The sequence below is a fragment of the Malania oleifera genome, chromosome 10, assembly GCF_029873635.1.
Source record: "Malania oleifera isolate guangnan ecotype guangnan chromosome 10, ASM2987363v1, whole genome shotgun sequence".
Lineage (NCBI taxonomy): Eukaryota > Viridiplantae > Streptophyta > Magnoliopsida > Santalales > Ximeniaceae > Malania > Malania oleifera.
The window spans coordinates 56,417,240-56,436,072 of record NC_080426.1 but is presented as its reverse complement, the minus strand read 5'-3'; the positions used below and the strand labels follow the sequence as shown (position 1 = coordinate 56,436,072).

Below are 18,833 nucleotides of genomic sequence, written 5' to 3'. Positions count from 1 at the left end.
TCCTCTTTTCCCTATAGCTTGTTACTCTGTTATCCTCTTGAAAACGAATGATCGACGAGTTATAGGGAAAATAGGAGGAAGGAGGGATGCGAGATGTAATTGGGGCCTTTGAGGAGTTCTCGTGAAGGTGAGAAGGAGGCTATTGCTTATGTGAAGAATAAGCTGAACGATTCGGAGTTCTCACAAAGGTAAGAGTCGAGACGAGGGTTGAGGCTTGGAAGAAGCGGTTTGTAGAATTAGAGGCTAGGGTGATTTCTGCCTGGAAGAGGATACGACTTTGTTGAGGAGGTTCAAGGTTAGTTGGATTGTGTTTTAACTTTTACCTGGTAATATTTTCTTGATGAATGGTATTATGTTATATGAGTTGTATATTAAACTACTGGAATACATGCTTGTGTTGAACGCTAACTGCATGACTGATGTAGTATATTATGAATTGCAGGCTGGTAGTGAATTTAGGTTGTTGCATGCTTGAAATGTTTTATTTTGTGAAAATAACTATTTTTCAAGTACAGGTTTTATAGGAAAATGTCCAATTTACAGACGGTATGCTATTGAAATTTCGTTAAATTTTTTTTTTTAAAAAAAATGTACAAAGATAATTATGATAAAATGAATATTAAAATATTTTTGAAAGGATGAGTGAAAGTTAAACGAAAAGTCATTTCATTAAACCTTAAATTTGCATCTATTAACATACATTGCATATCATTTGCTTTTAATTATGGATAAGCATTAATATAATTTGTCCATCACCAGAGATATTCTGTTTTGAGAACAAGTTAAAGTGTTTACGTGTGTGTGGTTTGATGCATGCAACTGTATATATTCATACGTACGTCATTCACATTCATTTCAGTTATTCGTTTAGGGTTGCAAATTATTGTAAGACGCATTTTATATATTTATTCCTGATTATACTGAGCGCCAATGCTTCATTATGCTCTCCATTTGTATACTAATTTTTTTTTTTTTATGATTCTTAATTTGTTGGGTTCGCGACTGTCATAACATTAGCACAATGCCATGCATGCACTACAGTCGTTGGATGCAACTTTTGATTATTTTTTTGTAATTTTTATTGTTATTTGAACAAATGGAATTTCTGTATTTTAATTTGAATTTGTATATTTGTATTTAAATTTTGAATTTTTTGATTTTTTTTTTGTTATTTGAGCTGATGTTATTTCTTTATTTTAATTGAATTTGTATTTGAATTGGAAATTTTGAATAATTTATAAATTTTGTAGTAATTATGGTTTCAGGTTATGTTTGCGAAAAATGTAATTACAGATTTTTTACAGGAATTGATGATTAAAAAAATTGGTATTAAATTTTTTTTTGTTTTTTAATTATTAGTGAAGGATTCAAATTCGTCACTAATATTAGGGTATTAGTGAAGAATTAAAAAATCGTCACTAATAGTAAACTATTAGTATAGGATTCCAAATCGTCACTAATAGTAGAGTATTAGTGACGGTTTTCAAATTCGTCACTAATGTTAGGCTATTAGTGACGAATTTAAATCATTCACTAATACTGCACTATTAGTGACGAATTTGTAATTTGTCATTAATTCCCTACTGTAGACACCCTATTTTTGCCTTAGCCAAATAGAACAAGGGGTTCCCTTTTTATTATTATTTTATTATTATTATTAGTATTTTTATTTATTACTTTCTTATAATTATTATTATTTTTTATTTATTATTGTTATTATTAATTTACTATAATTATTATTACCTTATTATTATTATTATTATTATTATTATTATTCAAAATTGATACTTTATTATTATTATTATTATTATTGTTATTTTTTTATTATTATTTATTATTATTATTATTATTATTATTATTTATTTTCCTATATTATTATAAGTAATTTATTATTATCACTATTATTTATTTATTATTATCATTATTATTATTTTATCTTTATTATTTTTATTTTTACTATAATTATTTATTACTATTTACTATTTAGTAGTATTATTATTATTATTACCTTATTGATATTGATATTATTATGATTATTATTATTAATATTATTTCCTCTTTCATTATTACCATAGGAATAAAAGCATAAAAAAAAAAAGAGAAAAAGAAAAAAAGAAAATCAAAAAAGGAAAGGATTTTAGGGTTTTAGGGAGAGATGCCTTTAAAAAGGCACATTCCAAGACCATTAGGGGAGGAGGCTACGCACAACACACACGGGAGAAGAGCCAAATCAAAAACTGAAAAAAAAAAAAAAAAAAGGGCTCCTTCTTCTTCTCATCTTCATGCCCACACAGAGGGGGCAGCGCACAGCACACAGGGGAAGACCAGGAAAAGAAAAAAACAAAAGGAAAACCCTAAGCCTGCTTTCTCTTATCTCTCTCACGTACCAGTCACCATCTACTCCATCAACCAACTCACCCACGCACCACCATAGTCCACCGCCCGAGCGATTACGCAGTCTGTTGCTGCATCTGTTCTCTCTTCCGTCGTTGCGTATATGTTCGCATCTGCACACCAGATCCTCCAGTTCCCAGTCGTCGACAGCGTTCTTCCTCAATTCTCTTTCCGATGTTCGCTGTTCGTGTTGGTTCTCCAGTCATCTTCTCCGGCAGCTTCTCAATTGCAGCCGTTCTCTTTCTCCGACGAACCAGCGGCCACCCTTTCCTCGCCAACCTCCATTCACCGAGCCTCCCGCGTCGCACCGGCAACAAACCAGCAAACCTGAGCAGCGGCAACTTCGGCACCTGTTCTACCTTCCCAGCGGCAGCCCGAGTGGCCCTCCACGGCCAGCCACACGACACATCGTTGCTCTACGGCTAGCCACCAACCACCCAACTCCGGCGTTATCCCCCAGGTAAGCTTCTGATTCTGATCACACGCACACACTCCACGCATGTCTCCGACACACACACAGCACATATACCTTATTTTATTTTATTTTATTAAATGTTGGTATACCTCTTGTGATAATCCATGATCATTTTTTTTTTTTTAATTTTATTGTAGGTTTTATTTTATTTTACTTTTTTTTTTTTTTCCTGCAACATGTGTCTCAGAATTTAATGTCCATGTTCATATTTTGTGATATTTATTGCAATCTTGAGGTTTATATTGTTATCATATGAGTTTAAAGGTTTTAATGTTAATATCCATGTTAATTTTTTTATTTTTATTTTTTACTCTGCTGTATCACTGTTTATATAAAATAATTACCGTTATGTTGTAAAGTATTTATTGTTAAGGTGTTTTTCACATTATATGTGTATTATTATTAGTAATGTTATTATATTGTTGACTTATTATTGTTAGTATTATTATTATATTGTTGGTATGTCCTTATTACTATTATTATATTATTGGAGTACTATTATTATTGTTGTCATTTAGTAGTTATTATCTAATGTGCATATATATTATTGTTATTGCCTTATATAATTATTTGCATATTCATGCACATTCTATTGTATATGGGCTTACATATTTTCATATTATTATTGTAGTGCTATAATATTCCAATTGTATATCTAATTTGCATGTATATATATTTACGTAATATTATTGTCTATTATGTATTCCCGTGATATTATTGTTTATTATTGTTGTAATTATCATGTTAATATTTAGTTGATCTTATTATATAGTTACTTTATGATTTTCATCATTGTCGTATTGATATTGTATATTTTGGGTTATCATTATTGTCATATTGAGATTGTATAATAGGGCAGTTATATTATTATAGGGTTTTCGATTATCATTATATATTATTTAGGATTGATTTGTTGCCTTAATTTCATTAATTGTTTTAAATATATATTGTTGTTTATTAACATGTTAATTTTTAGGTCGATTCGTTTCCATAATTTCAGTTATTTCCATATTTATTATTTTGCCTTTTGCATATTAGTTTTAGGGTAGATTTGCTTCCATAATTACATTAGTTGCTTCCATATTAATTATTACATTTTGTACATTTATTTTAGGGTTCAAATTGTTTCCATAGGGATTAATTGTTTCCATATGTGTATATATCGAATATTAACTTTAAGGTTTTGATTATTTCCAGGTTGTTATTATTATATTTATCGGATGTTAATATCTTATTCTATGGTAGTGTATTATTGTCATTATTAGTATTATTGTTATTATTATTACGTATGATGTAGTATCATTATTATTATTATTCTAAGTTTAGTATTATTATGATATGAGTTACATTATTGTTACTATTATGATGCGTGTATTATTACTATCTATTAGGTTGGTTTATTATTAGGATAAGTTATTAGGTGTTATAAACAATTTATTATTATATAGTATATATAGCATATATGTATCCCTATTATTATTACATGTATTATGGTAATTTAATTTCTTAGTTTATTATCTTATTAATATATATTAAAACCTCCCATACTAGTATTTTCCTATAAAAATTTTATATATAATTTCAAAATTTTGGGAGTGTATTTTCTTAATTATTATCCCTATGATTTTATTGCGAGGGTATGAGCCTTCGGGCATCACGTACCCTAAGCTCTGAGGGAATATCTATATATATATATATTATCTTTATTTATTTATTTATTTATTTATTTTACATGTACTTATAAATTCATAAAAAAAAGGAGTAATTTAAAGAATTATTAGATTAACTTAGGGATAATTTTAAATTAATTAGGTACCGTTCGTAAGAACGGGCGCGTAGGGGGTGCTCGTACCTTCCCCTTGCGTAACCGAACTCCCGAGCCTAACTCTGGTAGTGTAGACCGATTCTACCCCTAACGGGGTAGTAATCATGTGTTCTAATCGCACTAAAGGTTAGTGGCGACTCCGACTTTTTCCATGATTTTTCCATGAAAATATTAAAAATGATTTTAATTTCGCCGCCCGGGGCACACGTGCGCCCGGGACGTCGCGACACCTACCATTAGTAACAAATTTTTATCCTTCACTAATACTGTACTATTAGTGACGAATTTGAGTAGAGTTGATGTATAATTTATAGTGACGGTATTAGGGTTTTAGTGATGATTATAATCCGTCACTACTGTATTATTAGTGACGAATTTTAAATTTGTTACTAATAGTTAGTAATAACGGCAGATATAACAATTAATTTAAAACTGTCACTAATACTTATAAATTCGCCACTTATTAGTGGCGAATTTATAAGTATTAGTGACGGATTTGATCCTTTACTAATATCCTGATTTTTTGTAGTGGTGTGCGTGTGTGTGTATTTGATGTCAATTTATTTTTTGTAGGATTTTTCAATTTTTTTGTAATAATATTTATTTAGGTTATATATATATGTATATATTTGACGTCAATTTATTTTTTGCAGTATTTTTCTTCTTTCTAATATTTACTCAAGTTTTAATGTATAGGGCATTCACTATGCTTACTAATAAATTAGGGTACAATATTTAACAATAGATGCTGAGTAAGTATTATTCATGCTCAAGGTTGTAATTATTTAGGGTTTTTGTTATTATAATGTTTGTTTAATGTCAATGTTATATGTTTAGGGTTTAGTCACTTCCGAATAGCTTGTGAATTAATTTTAGGAAGTCCATAATATTATTTCCATATTTGTTTTTAGCGTTTCCATCTTATGGCATATCTATTTATTATTAATGCGTATATTTCATAGTAGATTCATTCTTTGAATGGTTTCCATAACTTTATTCTTTCTCTTTCCAATGCGTATATATTATTTACGTGGGGATTAAATATTTCCATATTAGTATGATTGTACTTATAGGATATTAGATGTGTGTATCATCATAATGACTATTATTAGTACTTTTTATTATATTGTGTGTTAGGTGTTATTATTATTATTATTATTATAGCATGAAGCATTATCATAGTATTATTATTATTATTATTATCATTATGGCATGAAGCATTATCATAGTATTATTATTATTATTATTATTATTATTATTATTATTATTATTAGTATTTTTGTTATTTGGCTTCATATGTACTATGGTATTTATTTTTATAAAATATTTTCTTGATTTTCATCCCTATGATTGCAATAAAAAGGGTATAAGCTTTTTAAGTTTCACGTATCTCAGTTCTTATGGAATACATATATATATATATATATATATATATATATTACGTATATTTTTGTATAATTTATTTATTTATTTATTTTGCATGTATATTTGTAAATTCACAAAAGGAGTAACCTAAGAGGTTTTTTTAAATTTACTTTGGGATAATTTCATAATAAATTAGGTACTATTCGTAAGAATGGACGTGTAGGGGGTGTTCGTACTTTCTCCTTGCGTAATCGAACTCCCGATCCCAGCTTTGGTAACGTAGACTGATTCTACCCTTAATTGGGTAGTAATCAAGTGTTCTAATTACACTAAAAGGTTAGTGGTGACTCTAATATTTATTTTTTTTTCCTGAAAAATATAAAATAATTTTTATTTCGCCGACCCTGGGGCACTCGCATTCTGGGACATCACGACAGCTTGCTGACTCCACTAGGGAAATTAAAGAGTCGAGCTAGTAATTAATTAGAAATTATCCCGAGTTCAAATTTAATAAATCTTTTAGTTCATCATTTTGTGAATATTAATTGTAAATATTTTATTTCCAAATTTTTTAGATAAGCATATTAATTGCAAATATTTTCTTTCCAAAATTTTTTTGATAAGAATATTAATTGTAAATATTTTATTTCTAAATTTTATAAATAAACATAGTAATTGCAAATATTTTATTTCCAAATTTTTTTAGATAAGAATATTAATTGTAAATGTTTTATTTCTAGAATTTTTAAATAAGCATAGTAATTGTAAATATTTTATTTCCCAATTTTTTTAGATAAGCATATTAATTGCAAATATTTTCATTCCAAATTTATTTTGATAAGCATAGTAGTTGCAAATATTTTATTCCCAAATTTTTTAGATAAGAAAATTTTAATTGCAAATATTTTTGCAAATTTTTTATTGCAAATATTTTTGTTTCCAAATTTTATTAATTACAAATGTTTTTTTTTTTTCCAAATTTTTTTAAAAGCATTTTATTTGTACATAATTTGTTTCCAAATTTTAACTACAAATATTTTGTTTCCAAATCTTTTTTTAAATTGCAAATATTTTGTTTTCAAATATTTAGAATAAGTGTATTAATTATAAATATCTTGTTTTCATATTTTGAATAAGCATGTGATTGATTGTAAACACTTTATTTTTTTTATTGTTTGAATAAACATGTGATTAATTGTGAATATTTTGTTTCCATTGTTATAGAATAAGCTTGTGATTACTTGTGAATATGTTATTTGAATAAGCATGTAATAAAGGTTGGGGTAGAGGGACTAGGCTAAGCTTATAAATTCACACATTTTCATTAGCCTTCTACCCGAGTTTCACCCTTTAAGATTAGAAAGGAGCATAGTACCATTAGCCCTCATGGGACAAGGTCCTGGGGGCACGTGAACCACTCCGCTCAGTTTAAACTCTGTCCAAACCCATTGGGTTAAGATAGGGTTCAGGCTGGGAATTTGTTGTCTATAGGGAATAGAGCTTACCCACACATACTTATCTATAGTTTTCCCTAATTAGGGTAGAGTAATGAAGAAACCCTGTAAAATAGGTGTACCTACCTGGGGTTGGGACAAAAGCCACATCCTTCTTCATATTATGTAATTGAGTCTTTTGTATATATGTTTTTAGATACTTTGTAATATGTCTTATATTTTGTATCCATTCTAGGCATCCATACCACTTAGCCAATATTCTGGAAAAACCCAACAGTGAGACCGCAACCCATTCTTTTAAAAATAAAGAACTTGGCCTAAGCATTTAAAAGATGGGTTGGTCCAATCTTTTTCAAAAAATTTGGACCCAACTCTTTTTAAAACAAATCTAGGCCCGACTTTTTTCTAAACAAAAAAATCCGACCCAAGCCTGATTTTCAAAAAGGGCCAAACTCATATTTTAAAAGGGGGCTTCGGCCCTATTACTTAAAAATCTAGGCCAATATTTTTAAAACAATTCAAGCCCAACTCTCTTTAAACTCGGGCCTCGACTAATCAAAGAATAGCTTGAAGCCCATATTTTGAAACACCCGAGGTCCAAGTGCATATCAAAGTCCACAAGACTGCATTGAACCAACCCAAAGGGTTGACTCGCCCAAGTTAATCCCAAACCCAGGTCATAACCTAATCTTTCGTAGAATCTAAGGTACATGGACCATCATCAAGGAAATGAATGGTTGATGGAGTAATTGAATTGAATTAATGGTCTATCAATGGTCGGCTTAATCATGAAACATTTCATTAGCCGATAGGGATTTTTCCAAAATTCTCGCAAAGTAGTTATTTAGGTTACATTGCATTCATGCATAATTTCACGCATAGTCATGCACGATAGATTGCATGCATGTTCATGTCCCTGTTTATACGTATGTTTGCACTAGTTATGTAATAACCTCAAAAAGGGCTATGCAAGATTAGTGGAGTGATTCCAAAAAATAAAAATAAAAATTAATTAATTAATTAATTATATAATTAATTAGTTAATTAAATTTAAAAAAGAAAAGAAAAAAAATAATAATTAAAATTTATTTTTATTTTTGTTAATAAAATATATTATTATTAATATTAATTAAATATATTATTATTATTATTATTATTATTATTATTATTATTATTATTCCTGAAACTAGAAGCTTCAGGATTGAAATTAAGAGAGCCGCCCCCCTTTTCTTCCTTTGCTATTGCAATTGCGCAGGAGACTTGTGCAGTCTCTCTCTCTTTCTCCTCTCATTCTCTCTCCCTCTCTCCTCAGTTACGTGGTAGATTCTCGCTCGATCGAGAATCAGAAGATACCGTTGAACTCTATTCTTCCTGCCGTCATTTCGACCGGAGCAGATCGGTGGTAAGAGTGGTGTGGGCGTATTTCCTGGGGTAAGCCAATTTTTCCTTTTTCATTAATTTCTTGCAAATTATAAGCCTAATTGACGAACAGACATCACCACGAGAATGTAGGGATGATTCTCTACAAGTTTAGCGAGACAGAATTCTCGTGGGGTCGTTGTGGGCATAATCCCAAATTTGGGGTATGGGGGTTATTAAGGGGCTTATTTTTAATTAATTAGGATTAATTTTGAAATGTTAACATGTTGAGCATCTGGAGTTAAAATAGAATTTTCAAAATTTAGGACCTGGGTGAGCGCCGCCGCGGGTGTATTTTTAGGACCCACGGGCAAAATTCAAAAAATTAAGTAGGGGTGTCAAATATTGGTTTAAATGTTAATTTGGAGTACATGGGGCTTGGGGAAGGTTAGATGGGTAGTATTTTTGGGAAATGAATTAATTAATCTGGGAAAAATGCAAATTGTAGGAGTTGAATTTTGGACGCCAAGGGCGTAAGATTTGGGCTTCTAACGAGACTCTAAGTAAGCCAAGAAAGTAGAATAAATTATTGTAGTATTTTCAGAATTACCGTTTGAATTTATATATGAAAATGAGCATATTGTATTTTGCTTGAAAATTATTCTGATATAAATATCAGATAAATTGTGTGGCATTTCAGTAACATTAATTTGTGATATTTTGGAGTCTGAAATTAATATATTATGAATATTAGATGAAAACTGTATGACACATGACATGTGTTGAAAAATGTGAAATATAACGATGTGTATTTTCTGAGAAAATATTGAAATGAGAATGATTGATGTGATTAGTAGAAAATAATGAAATATGGTATTTATATGTGAGTGAAAATTATTTGAATGAGAAATGAGTTTGTACAAATTATTGATGAGTATTTGGGGAAAATGTGAAAATACATGAAATATGATATATATTATTACGAGATGATGAAATGTGCACAGAAAATGATGAAAATATTTATATTGAACTGAATTGTGATATACTGGAATATGATTGATGAAATGCCAATACCGCATAATGATTGTGGGTATGTGGTAGTGAACCCTGATGGATGGTTATGATATTGAGCACGGTACGGTTGCTAGTGGTGTTAGTGCAAACACACGGACTCTTGGAGCGTGTGACGTGACAGTCGACTGAGCATTTTTTTAGGGTTGTTGGGCCCTCTGAGTCTGGATCAGGGTTATAGGCCGGCCAGTCGTACTACAAACGCGATATGATATTTTGATTTAATCGGGTCGACCAACCGCGGTTAGATCCAGCCTTCGGGCCGCACAACCTTGACCATGGGGGGAAGCATGGCGTGGATAGAAAGATCCTTAGGGTGGCCATGAGTTACATACGCGATGTTGGTATTTGATACCAAGGATACTCATACGTCGGAAAATAAAAATGGAAACGGAAAGTGAAAGAATGATAAAATTGGCTAAAATAAGAAATGAAAGAAAGAATGGAAATTGAGAAATAGAAAATGATAAAATTGAGAAATTGAAATATGTGAGTTAATAATATAAATAATTGAGGCGAAGTGAAACTCTCCGCCTGAAGGTTTACTGAGTAAGGTGAGTGCTCTAATAGGTATCAGATATGGTTATACCTGACTGCATAATGTGTTAGGGTAGAGGGAAGCTACCTGTATGGGCGGGTAATCTTTCCTATTTTCAAGAACTTTGCGGTAAATATGTGTTGGAAATTATTGAATTTAAGAAATGATTTTAAAGCTTATAAAAGCTTGTATTGTATATCTATATGATTATGAGAATGTGTATATCAGTGTATTTTCTTAGATGAAATGATGGTTTGAAAAGTAAAGTGTATTATAACTGAACTCATATGACCACACACTGTAAATAATTTATTCCTTCTTACTGAAATGAGTCTCACCCAAATTATCTAAATTTTTTAGGTAACGGGGATAGGCCAGGTGATAGAACTCCGTAGTCATAGGAAGCTGGGATCCTGACACACAGGGTGAAGTTTTGGACTAGGGGAGGTGTAATTCCCCTAGAGTTAGGTTATTTTTGAGTCTGTTAAGGTGATGTATATATTTGTGTTGATACTCTGGGTATTGTATTCTGATTGTTAATTATGTATTAACTTTCGCTGTTAGGTTATATAAATAAAATAACTTTTTACTTGGTACCTAATGCGAGTCGGGTCGTATGAATGATAGTAGGATTGTTGATGTAGCCAATTTATGGATGTTGTTTATGACGAGTGAAAATTCATTTATTATTGGAAAAAAAATTGTACGAAAATTGGGGCGTCATAGTTTGGTACCAGAGCTTGGGTTGCCAGGTTCTGTAGACTTTAGTGGACAGCGGAATACAATACCAGAGCATAGGAGTGGATTTTGAGGGGAATAGGAGATGGGTAGATTGAAATGTGAGTCAGCGGCCATTTGAGGATGAGGTAAGAATTTATGGTTCTATCTTGCAGCCTAGAGACAGGAGTACCGCGGTTGCTTCTGTCTTTTTTCCTGGGGTGACGATTTCAGGAAAACCATGGATACTATTATCGGGTCTTGTTTCTGAGTGGTAGGGGTGAATCCTAAATGGGGATTAAGGATGTGGATAGAAGAATAATTTATGAGTTATTCCAGTGTATGATTGTGTGATAGTAATTGCATGCTGAGATTAGTTGCTTCCTTTACAGGATGGATCCGAGGAACAGTAACACGAGTGTGGGAGGTGATGGAGTAGGACCTTCTAGTATGGGTGGTGTAGACCCAGACGCAGTGTTGCGTAGCGTTACTCAGTAGGTGATGGCTGAGATGGATAGGAGCTCAGGAGAGCGCAGCTGCATGATTGAGCAGTTCATGCGTATGCGATCCCCGTCTTTTGCTGGAGGAGCGGACCCACTGGTAGCAGAGAATTGGGTCCAGGACATAGAGGATATACTGATAGTCCTCTCATGTACAGATGAGTAGAGGGCGTTACTTCCTACAATTAAATTGACCGGGGAAGCGAAGAGCTGGTGGAGGTCAGTGAGATTACTTGAGGAGCAGAGGCCTGACCCTGTAGTGATGATGTGGAGTCGCTTTAGGAAGATTTTCTCTAAGCGATACTTTCCCACTATGGTCAGGAGTGTGAAGGCGTTAGAGTTTTTAGACCTGACATATGGGTTTATGGTGGTGCAGTAGTACGCAAGGAGGTTTGTTGAGTTGTCCCAATTCGCCCCGTATATGGTTCCAGATGAGAAGAGGAAGACAATGAAGTTTGAGGAGGGCCTGAGACAGAACTTGTATGAATAGGTGGTTGGTTTCCGAGCTCAGACCTTCTTGGAGATAGCGGACAGTGCTGCGATGATTGAGAACAGCATACAGAGAGGTGCAGTAGCCCAGAGCCAGAGCAAGAGGCCCGTGCCTTCTGATTTTTAGGCAGGGTCCAGTCGAGGGCCGTGGAGAAAATATGATAGCATAGGGGGACGATGATAGGGAGGAGGAGAGCGAGCAATATAGGGTCGACAGATGCTCCCTCCATGCCCCAGATGTTTGAGGAGGCATCTAGGAGAGTGCTGAGCGAAGGAGATTGTCTGCTATCAGTGCCACCAGCCTAGGCATATCGCGAGGAAATGTCAGGCACCGCCAGCGATAGCAGCTGTTCCTCGACCATATAGAGGAGGCCATCAGACACCTCGAGGTGGACAGTAGAGGAATACTATGCCAGCGCGAGTTTATGCACTGACGCCGGGAGATGTTGAGGTGGCGGGGAGATGTGGTGACAGATATGGTTTCAATATTGTCATTTATAGCTACTGTCTGATTTGATTTTGGGGTGACTCATTCTTTTATCGACCGAGATTATGTTAAGTTGTGTGGGTTTGAGTCTCAGCAGTTAGATATTAGTTTTTCTCTTGGTATGCCGACTGGGGCTGTTGGGATATGTAGAAAGATACTCAGGGACTATCCAATGGATATTCAGGGGAGGTCTTTGTTAGCTAATCTGGTGGTTTTAAAGATGCATGGGTTTGAGATAATCTTAGGTATAGACTAGCTAGCTGTCCACTATGCTAGCATTGATTGCCATAAAAGAGGGATAGTATTCAGACCTTTAGAGGGATAGCAGTACAGATTCGTGGGATCATGTGTGCGCACCCCACCTCAATTATAGTCTACTATTCAGGCACGTAGGTTGCTATCGGAAGGCTTTCAGGGATATTTAGCATGTGTGAAGGCAGTATTAGAAAGGGAGCTAAGGGTGGGGGGGATCCCTGTGGTGAGGGATTTTCCTGATGTATTTTTCGTGGATTTACCGAGACTACCTCCTGATCGTGAGGTAGAGTTCATTTCTGATCTGGTTCCGGGGACAGCGCCAATTTCGAAGGCGCCGTATAGAATGGCACCGGCAGAGCTGAAAGAAATGAAAGAATAGTTCCAGGGATTGTTAGATAGGGGGTTTATTCGGCCCAGTCTGTCACCTTGGGGAATACCAGTTTTATTTGTGAGGAAGAATGATGGGTCAATGAGGTTGTGCATCGACTATCGAGAAATAAACTAAGTGACTATCAAGAATAAATACCCGCTCTCGCATATCGATGATTTGTTTAACTAGTTATAGGGGACAGATCTTTTCAAAGATAGATTTACGCTCTGGGTATCATCAGGTGAAAGTCAGGTCGAACGATGTTCTGAAGACGGCATTTAGGACACGGTATGGTCACTATGAATTTCTAGTTATGCCATTTGGTTTGACGAATGCTCCTGTAGTGTTTATGGATTTGATGAGCTGGGTATTTCACCAATACTTGGACCAGTTTGTGGTAGTATTTATTAATGATATACTAGTGTATTCGAAGAGCCCTGAGGAGCATGAGGAGCATTTGAGTATAATGCTGCAGGTGTTGCGAGAGAAGAAGCTATATGCGAAGCTCAAGAAGTGCCAGTTCTGGTTGGAATAGGTTACCTTCCTTGGACACATTATGTCCAGGAGTGGTATTTATGTTGATTCGAGTAAGATTGAGGCAGTAGTAGATTGGGTACAACCAAAGAATGGGCATGAGATCAGGAGTTTCCTGGGTTTGTTTGGGTACTATCGCATGTTTGTTGAGGGTTTCTCTATATTGTCAGGTCTATTGACTAGATTGACCAGGAAAAGAGTGAAGTTTGAGTAGTCTGATGAATGTGAACAGAGCTTATAGGAATTGAAATAGCGACTCATCACTACGCCTGTATTGATGATTCTTTTAGGAGAAGAGGGGTTTATAATTTATAGTGATGTCCCATAAAGGGCTTGGATGCGTATTGATGCAATGGGGGAGAGTAAAAGCCTATGCCTCACGACAATGGAAAGAATATGAGAAGAACTACCCTACCCATGATCTTGAGTTGGCGGCGGTTGTTTACGCACTGAAGATTTGAAGGCACTATCTATATGGGGGTAGGTGTGAGATATTTATTGACCATAAGAGCTTAAAGTATTTCTTCACATAGAAGGAATTAAATATGAGGCAGAGAAGATGGCTAGAGTTAATAAAGGATTACGACTGCACTATCAGCTACCACTCAGAAAAGGTTAATGTGGTCGTTGATGCTTTGAGTTGGAAATTAGTGGATTCATCTATGTCTGTAGTGGATATTCAACATCCAATTCAGATGGATCTAGAGAGACTTGGTGTGGAGCTGATAGAGGGCGATCACCAGACGTTCATTGTTGATTTGATTTTGTAGCCGACTTTACAGGAAAGGATTAAAGTAACCCAGAGAAATGATGCAGAACTAGTAGAGCTTATGGGGAAGGTACAAGATGGTTAGGAAACAGAGTTCAGCATCTCAGATGATGGAGGTTCCGTACCAGGTTATGTGTTCTTGCCATTCTTGAGATCAAGAAGATCATTCTGGAGGAAGCACATCGGTCCCTGTATACTGTACATCCAGGTAGCACTAAAATGTACATGGATCTTTAAGAGTCCTTCTGGTGGAGGAACATGAAGAGGGAGATAGCCCAGTATGTGGATCAGTGTTTGACGTGTCAGCAAGTGAAGGTTGAGCATCAGAGATCGGCGGGATCATTACAGCCACTCCACATTCCTGAGTTAAAGTGGGAGCATATAGCGATGAATTTTTTCATAGGATTACCGCTTGCGTTGCATGGATAGGACGTTATTTGGGTAGTGGTGGATCGATTGAAAAAGATTGCATACTTTTTGTCGATCAGAGTTAGCTACTCCATGGACAGATTGACTGAGTTATATAACTAGGAGATAGTTAGGCTCCATGGCGTCCCAATATCCATAGTTTTAGACAGAGACCCACAGTTCACATCTCATTTTTGGAAGAGTTTGCAAGGGGCCATGGGTTCTTAGTTGTCGTTCAGCACAATTTTTCATCCTTAGAAAGATGGGCAGACAGGGAGGACGATATAGATTTTGGAGGATAGGCTGCGAGCATATGTGTTGGACTTTGGAGGTCGTTGGATGCAATATTTGCCACTGGTTGAGTTTGCGTATAACAACAGGTACTAGGCCAGCATTGGAATGACACCATATGAGGCGGTATATAGCAGGAGGTGCCAATCCCCATTATATTGGGATGAGATTGGGGAGAGACAGATATTGGGGTCAGAGCTGATATAACAGACTCAAGATAAAGTCAGGCTCATCAGAGACAAGATCCAAACAGCACAGAGCCGATAGAAGAGTTACACAAATACTCGTCGGTGAGAATTGGAATTTGACGTAAGAGATCACGTATACCTGAAGGTGGCATTGCTGAAAGGTGGTATGAGGTTCAGGAGGAAGGGTAAGCTAAGCCTTAGGTATATTAGATCATTCAAGATTCTTGAAAGAGTGGGTCCAGTTGCCTATCGATTGGCATTACCACCGGTCCTGTCTAGGATCCATGACGTATTTCACGTTTCTATGCTGAGAAAATACTTCCCAGACCCCTCCCATGTGATCAGCTATGAAGCACTGGAGTTGGGTGATACTCTAGCTTATGAGGAAGTGCTAGTACAGATTCTTGATTGGAAGGAACAGAAACTAAGCACGAAAAAGATTCCATTGATAAAAATTTTGTGGCGCAACCATGTCATTGAGGAGGCTTCTTAGGAACTAGAGGATCAGATGCGCCAAAGATATCCATATTTATTCAATAGAGTTTAGGGTTGAGCTAGTCAAAGTGAATGGAGTAATATTGTATATTTTTATTTATATAGTGTAATGTAGGATAGATAAAGTTTCTAGTTTTGGAATGTGAATGGTTTTGAGAGAATTTTAAATAGTTGTAATCTCCCAGAACCCTCGTTGTAAGCACGGTGTTTCTCCACCATAAGTGAGAGTAATTAATAAAATTGGAAGTGTTTTCTCTAAGGATGGGAAGCAGATGAATTGCAAATGTCGGGGACGAAATTTTTATAAGGTGGAGAGAATGTAATAACCTAAAAAAGGGTTATATAAGATTAGTAGAATGATTCCCAAAAAAATTAATAATTAATTAATTAGTTAATTAAATTTAAAAAAGAAAAGAAAAATAATAATAATTAAATTTATTTTTATTAAAAAATATATAATTATTAATATTAATTAAATTTATTATTATTATTATTATTATTATTATTATTATTATTATTATTCATGAAGCTAAAAGCTTGAAGAATGAATTTGAGAGTCGCTCCCTGCCCCCTTCTTCCTTTGCTATTGCATTCTGCGCAGGAGACCTACGCAGTCTCTCTCTCTCTCTCTCTCTCTCTCTCCTCTCATTCTCTCTCCCTCTCTCCTTAGTTACGTGACGGATTCTCGCTTGATCGAGAATTAGAAGATACCGTTGATCTTCATTCTCCGCTGTCGTCATTTCTACCGGAGCTGATCGATGGTAGGAGCGGCGTAGGTGTATTCCTAGGGGTAAGCCAATTTCTTATTTTTCTTTAATTTCTTGCAAATTATAAGCCTGATTAACGAACGGACATCACCATGAGAATCTGGGGATGATTATCTACAAGTCTAGCGGGACAGAATTCTCATGAGGTCGTCATGGGCATAACCCCAAATTTGGGGTACGGGGGTATTAAGGGGCTTATTTTTAATTAATTAGGATTAATTTAGAAATGCTAAAATGTTGAGCATTTGGAGTTGAAGTAGAATTTTTAAAATTTAGGACCCGGGTAAGCGCCGCTGTGGGTGTCTTTTTAGGACCCGCAAGCAAAATTCAAAAAATTAAGTGGGGGTGTCAAATATTGGTTTAAATGTTAATTTGGAGTACATGGGGCCTAGGGAAGGCTAGATGGGTAGTATTTTGGGGAAATGAATTAATTAATCTAGGAAAAATGCAAATTGCAGGAGTTGAATTTTGGGCGCCAAGGGCGTAGGATTTGGAGTTCTAATGAGACTCTAAGTAAGCCAAGAAAGTAAAATAAATTATAGTATTATTTTTAGAATTACCATTTGAATTAATATATGAAAATGAGCTTGAAAATTATTATGATATAAATGTCAGATAAATTGTGTGGCATTCGAGTAATATTAATTTGTGATACTTTGGAGTCTGAAATTAATATATTATGAATATTAGAAGAAAATTGTGTGACATATGACATGTATTGAAAAATGTGAAATATAATGATGTGTATTTTCTAAGAAAATATTGAAATGAGAATGATTGATGTGATTAGTGGAAAATAATGTAATGTGGTATTTATATGTGAGAAAATTATTTGCATGAGAAATGAGTTTGTACAAATTATTGATATGAGTATTTGGGGAAAATGTGAAAATATGTGAAATATGATATATATTATTACGAGATGATGAAATGTGTACAGAAAATGATGAGAATATTTATATTGAACTGAATTGTGATATACTAGAATATGATTGATGAAATGCCAATATCACATAATGATTGCGGTTATGTGCCAATGCCAATATCATTGCTAGTGGTGATAGTGCAACCACACGGACTCTTTGAGCGTGTAGCATGATAGTTGACTGAGCCATTTTGTAGGGTTGTTGGGCCCCCTGAGTACAGATCAGGGTTATAGGTCGGCCAGTCGTACTATTGGCGCGATATGATATTTTGATCTAACCAGATCAGCTAACCGCGATTAGATCCAGCCTTCGGGCCGTACAACCTTGATCATGGGGGGAAGCATGACGTGGATAAAAAGATCCTTAGGGTGGCCATGAGTTACAGACGCGATGTTGGCATTTGATACTAAGGATACTCATGAGCCGGAAAATAAAAATGGAAACGGGAAGTGAAAGAATGATAAAATTGGATAAAATGAGAAATGAAAGAAAGAATGGAAATTGAGAAATAGAGAATGATAAAATTGAAAAATGAAATTGTGAGTTAATAATATAAATAATTGAGACAAATTGAAACTCTCCTCTTAGGAGCTTACTGAGTAAGGTGAGTGCCTTGATAGATATCAGATGTGGTCATACCTGATTGCATAACGTGTTAGGGTATAGGGAAGCTACCTATATGGACGGGTAATCTTCTCTATTCTTAGGAACTTCAGTGTGTTTTCTCAGATGAAACGATGGTTTGAAAAGTAAAGTGTATTATAACTGAATTTATATGGCCTCACACTGTAAATAATTTATTCTTTCTTACTAAAATGTGTCTCATCCAAATTATCTAAATTTTTCAGGGAACAGGGATAGGCCAAGTGATAGAACTCCGTGATCATAGGAAGCTGGGACCCTGACACATAGGGTGAGTTTCTGGACTAGGGAAGGTGTAATTCCCCTAGAATTGGGTTGTTTTTGTGTCTGTTATGGTGATGTATATATTTGTGTTGATACTTTGGGTATTGTATTCTGATTGTAAAGTATGTATTAACTTTCGCTATTATGTTATATAAATAAAATAACTTTTTACCTGGTACCCAATGCGGGTCGGGTCATATGAATGATAGTAGAATAGTTAACGTGGCCGATTTATGGATGTTGTTTATGA

The 18,833-nt window shown here is 34.5% G+C and overlaps 1 protein-coding gene across 1 annotated transcript; it reads left to right on the top strand.

Moving 5' to 3' along the window:
• Positions 1 to 2,183: 2,183 nt before the first annotated feature.
• On the top strand, positions 2,184 to 18,753 carry LOC131166240 (uncharacterized). The gene is made up of 2 exons (XM_058124593.1): positions 2,184 to 2,854; positions 18,526 to 18,753. The coding sequence occupies exons 1-2, from the start codon at positions 2,283 to 2,285 to the stop codon at positions 18,536 to 18,538; spliced, it is 585 nt and encodes a 194-aa protein (XP_057980576.1). The 5' UTR covers positions 2,184 to 2,282; the 3' UTR covers positions 18,539 to 18,753.
• Positions 18,754 to 18,833: the final 80 nt, after the last annotated feature.

Coding starts and splice junctions, on each gene's coding strand:
- LOC131166240 (XM_058124593.1), top strand. CDS start 2,283: ATGCCCACACAGAGGGGGCAGCGCACAGCACACAGGGGAAGACCAGGA.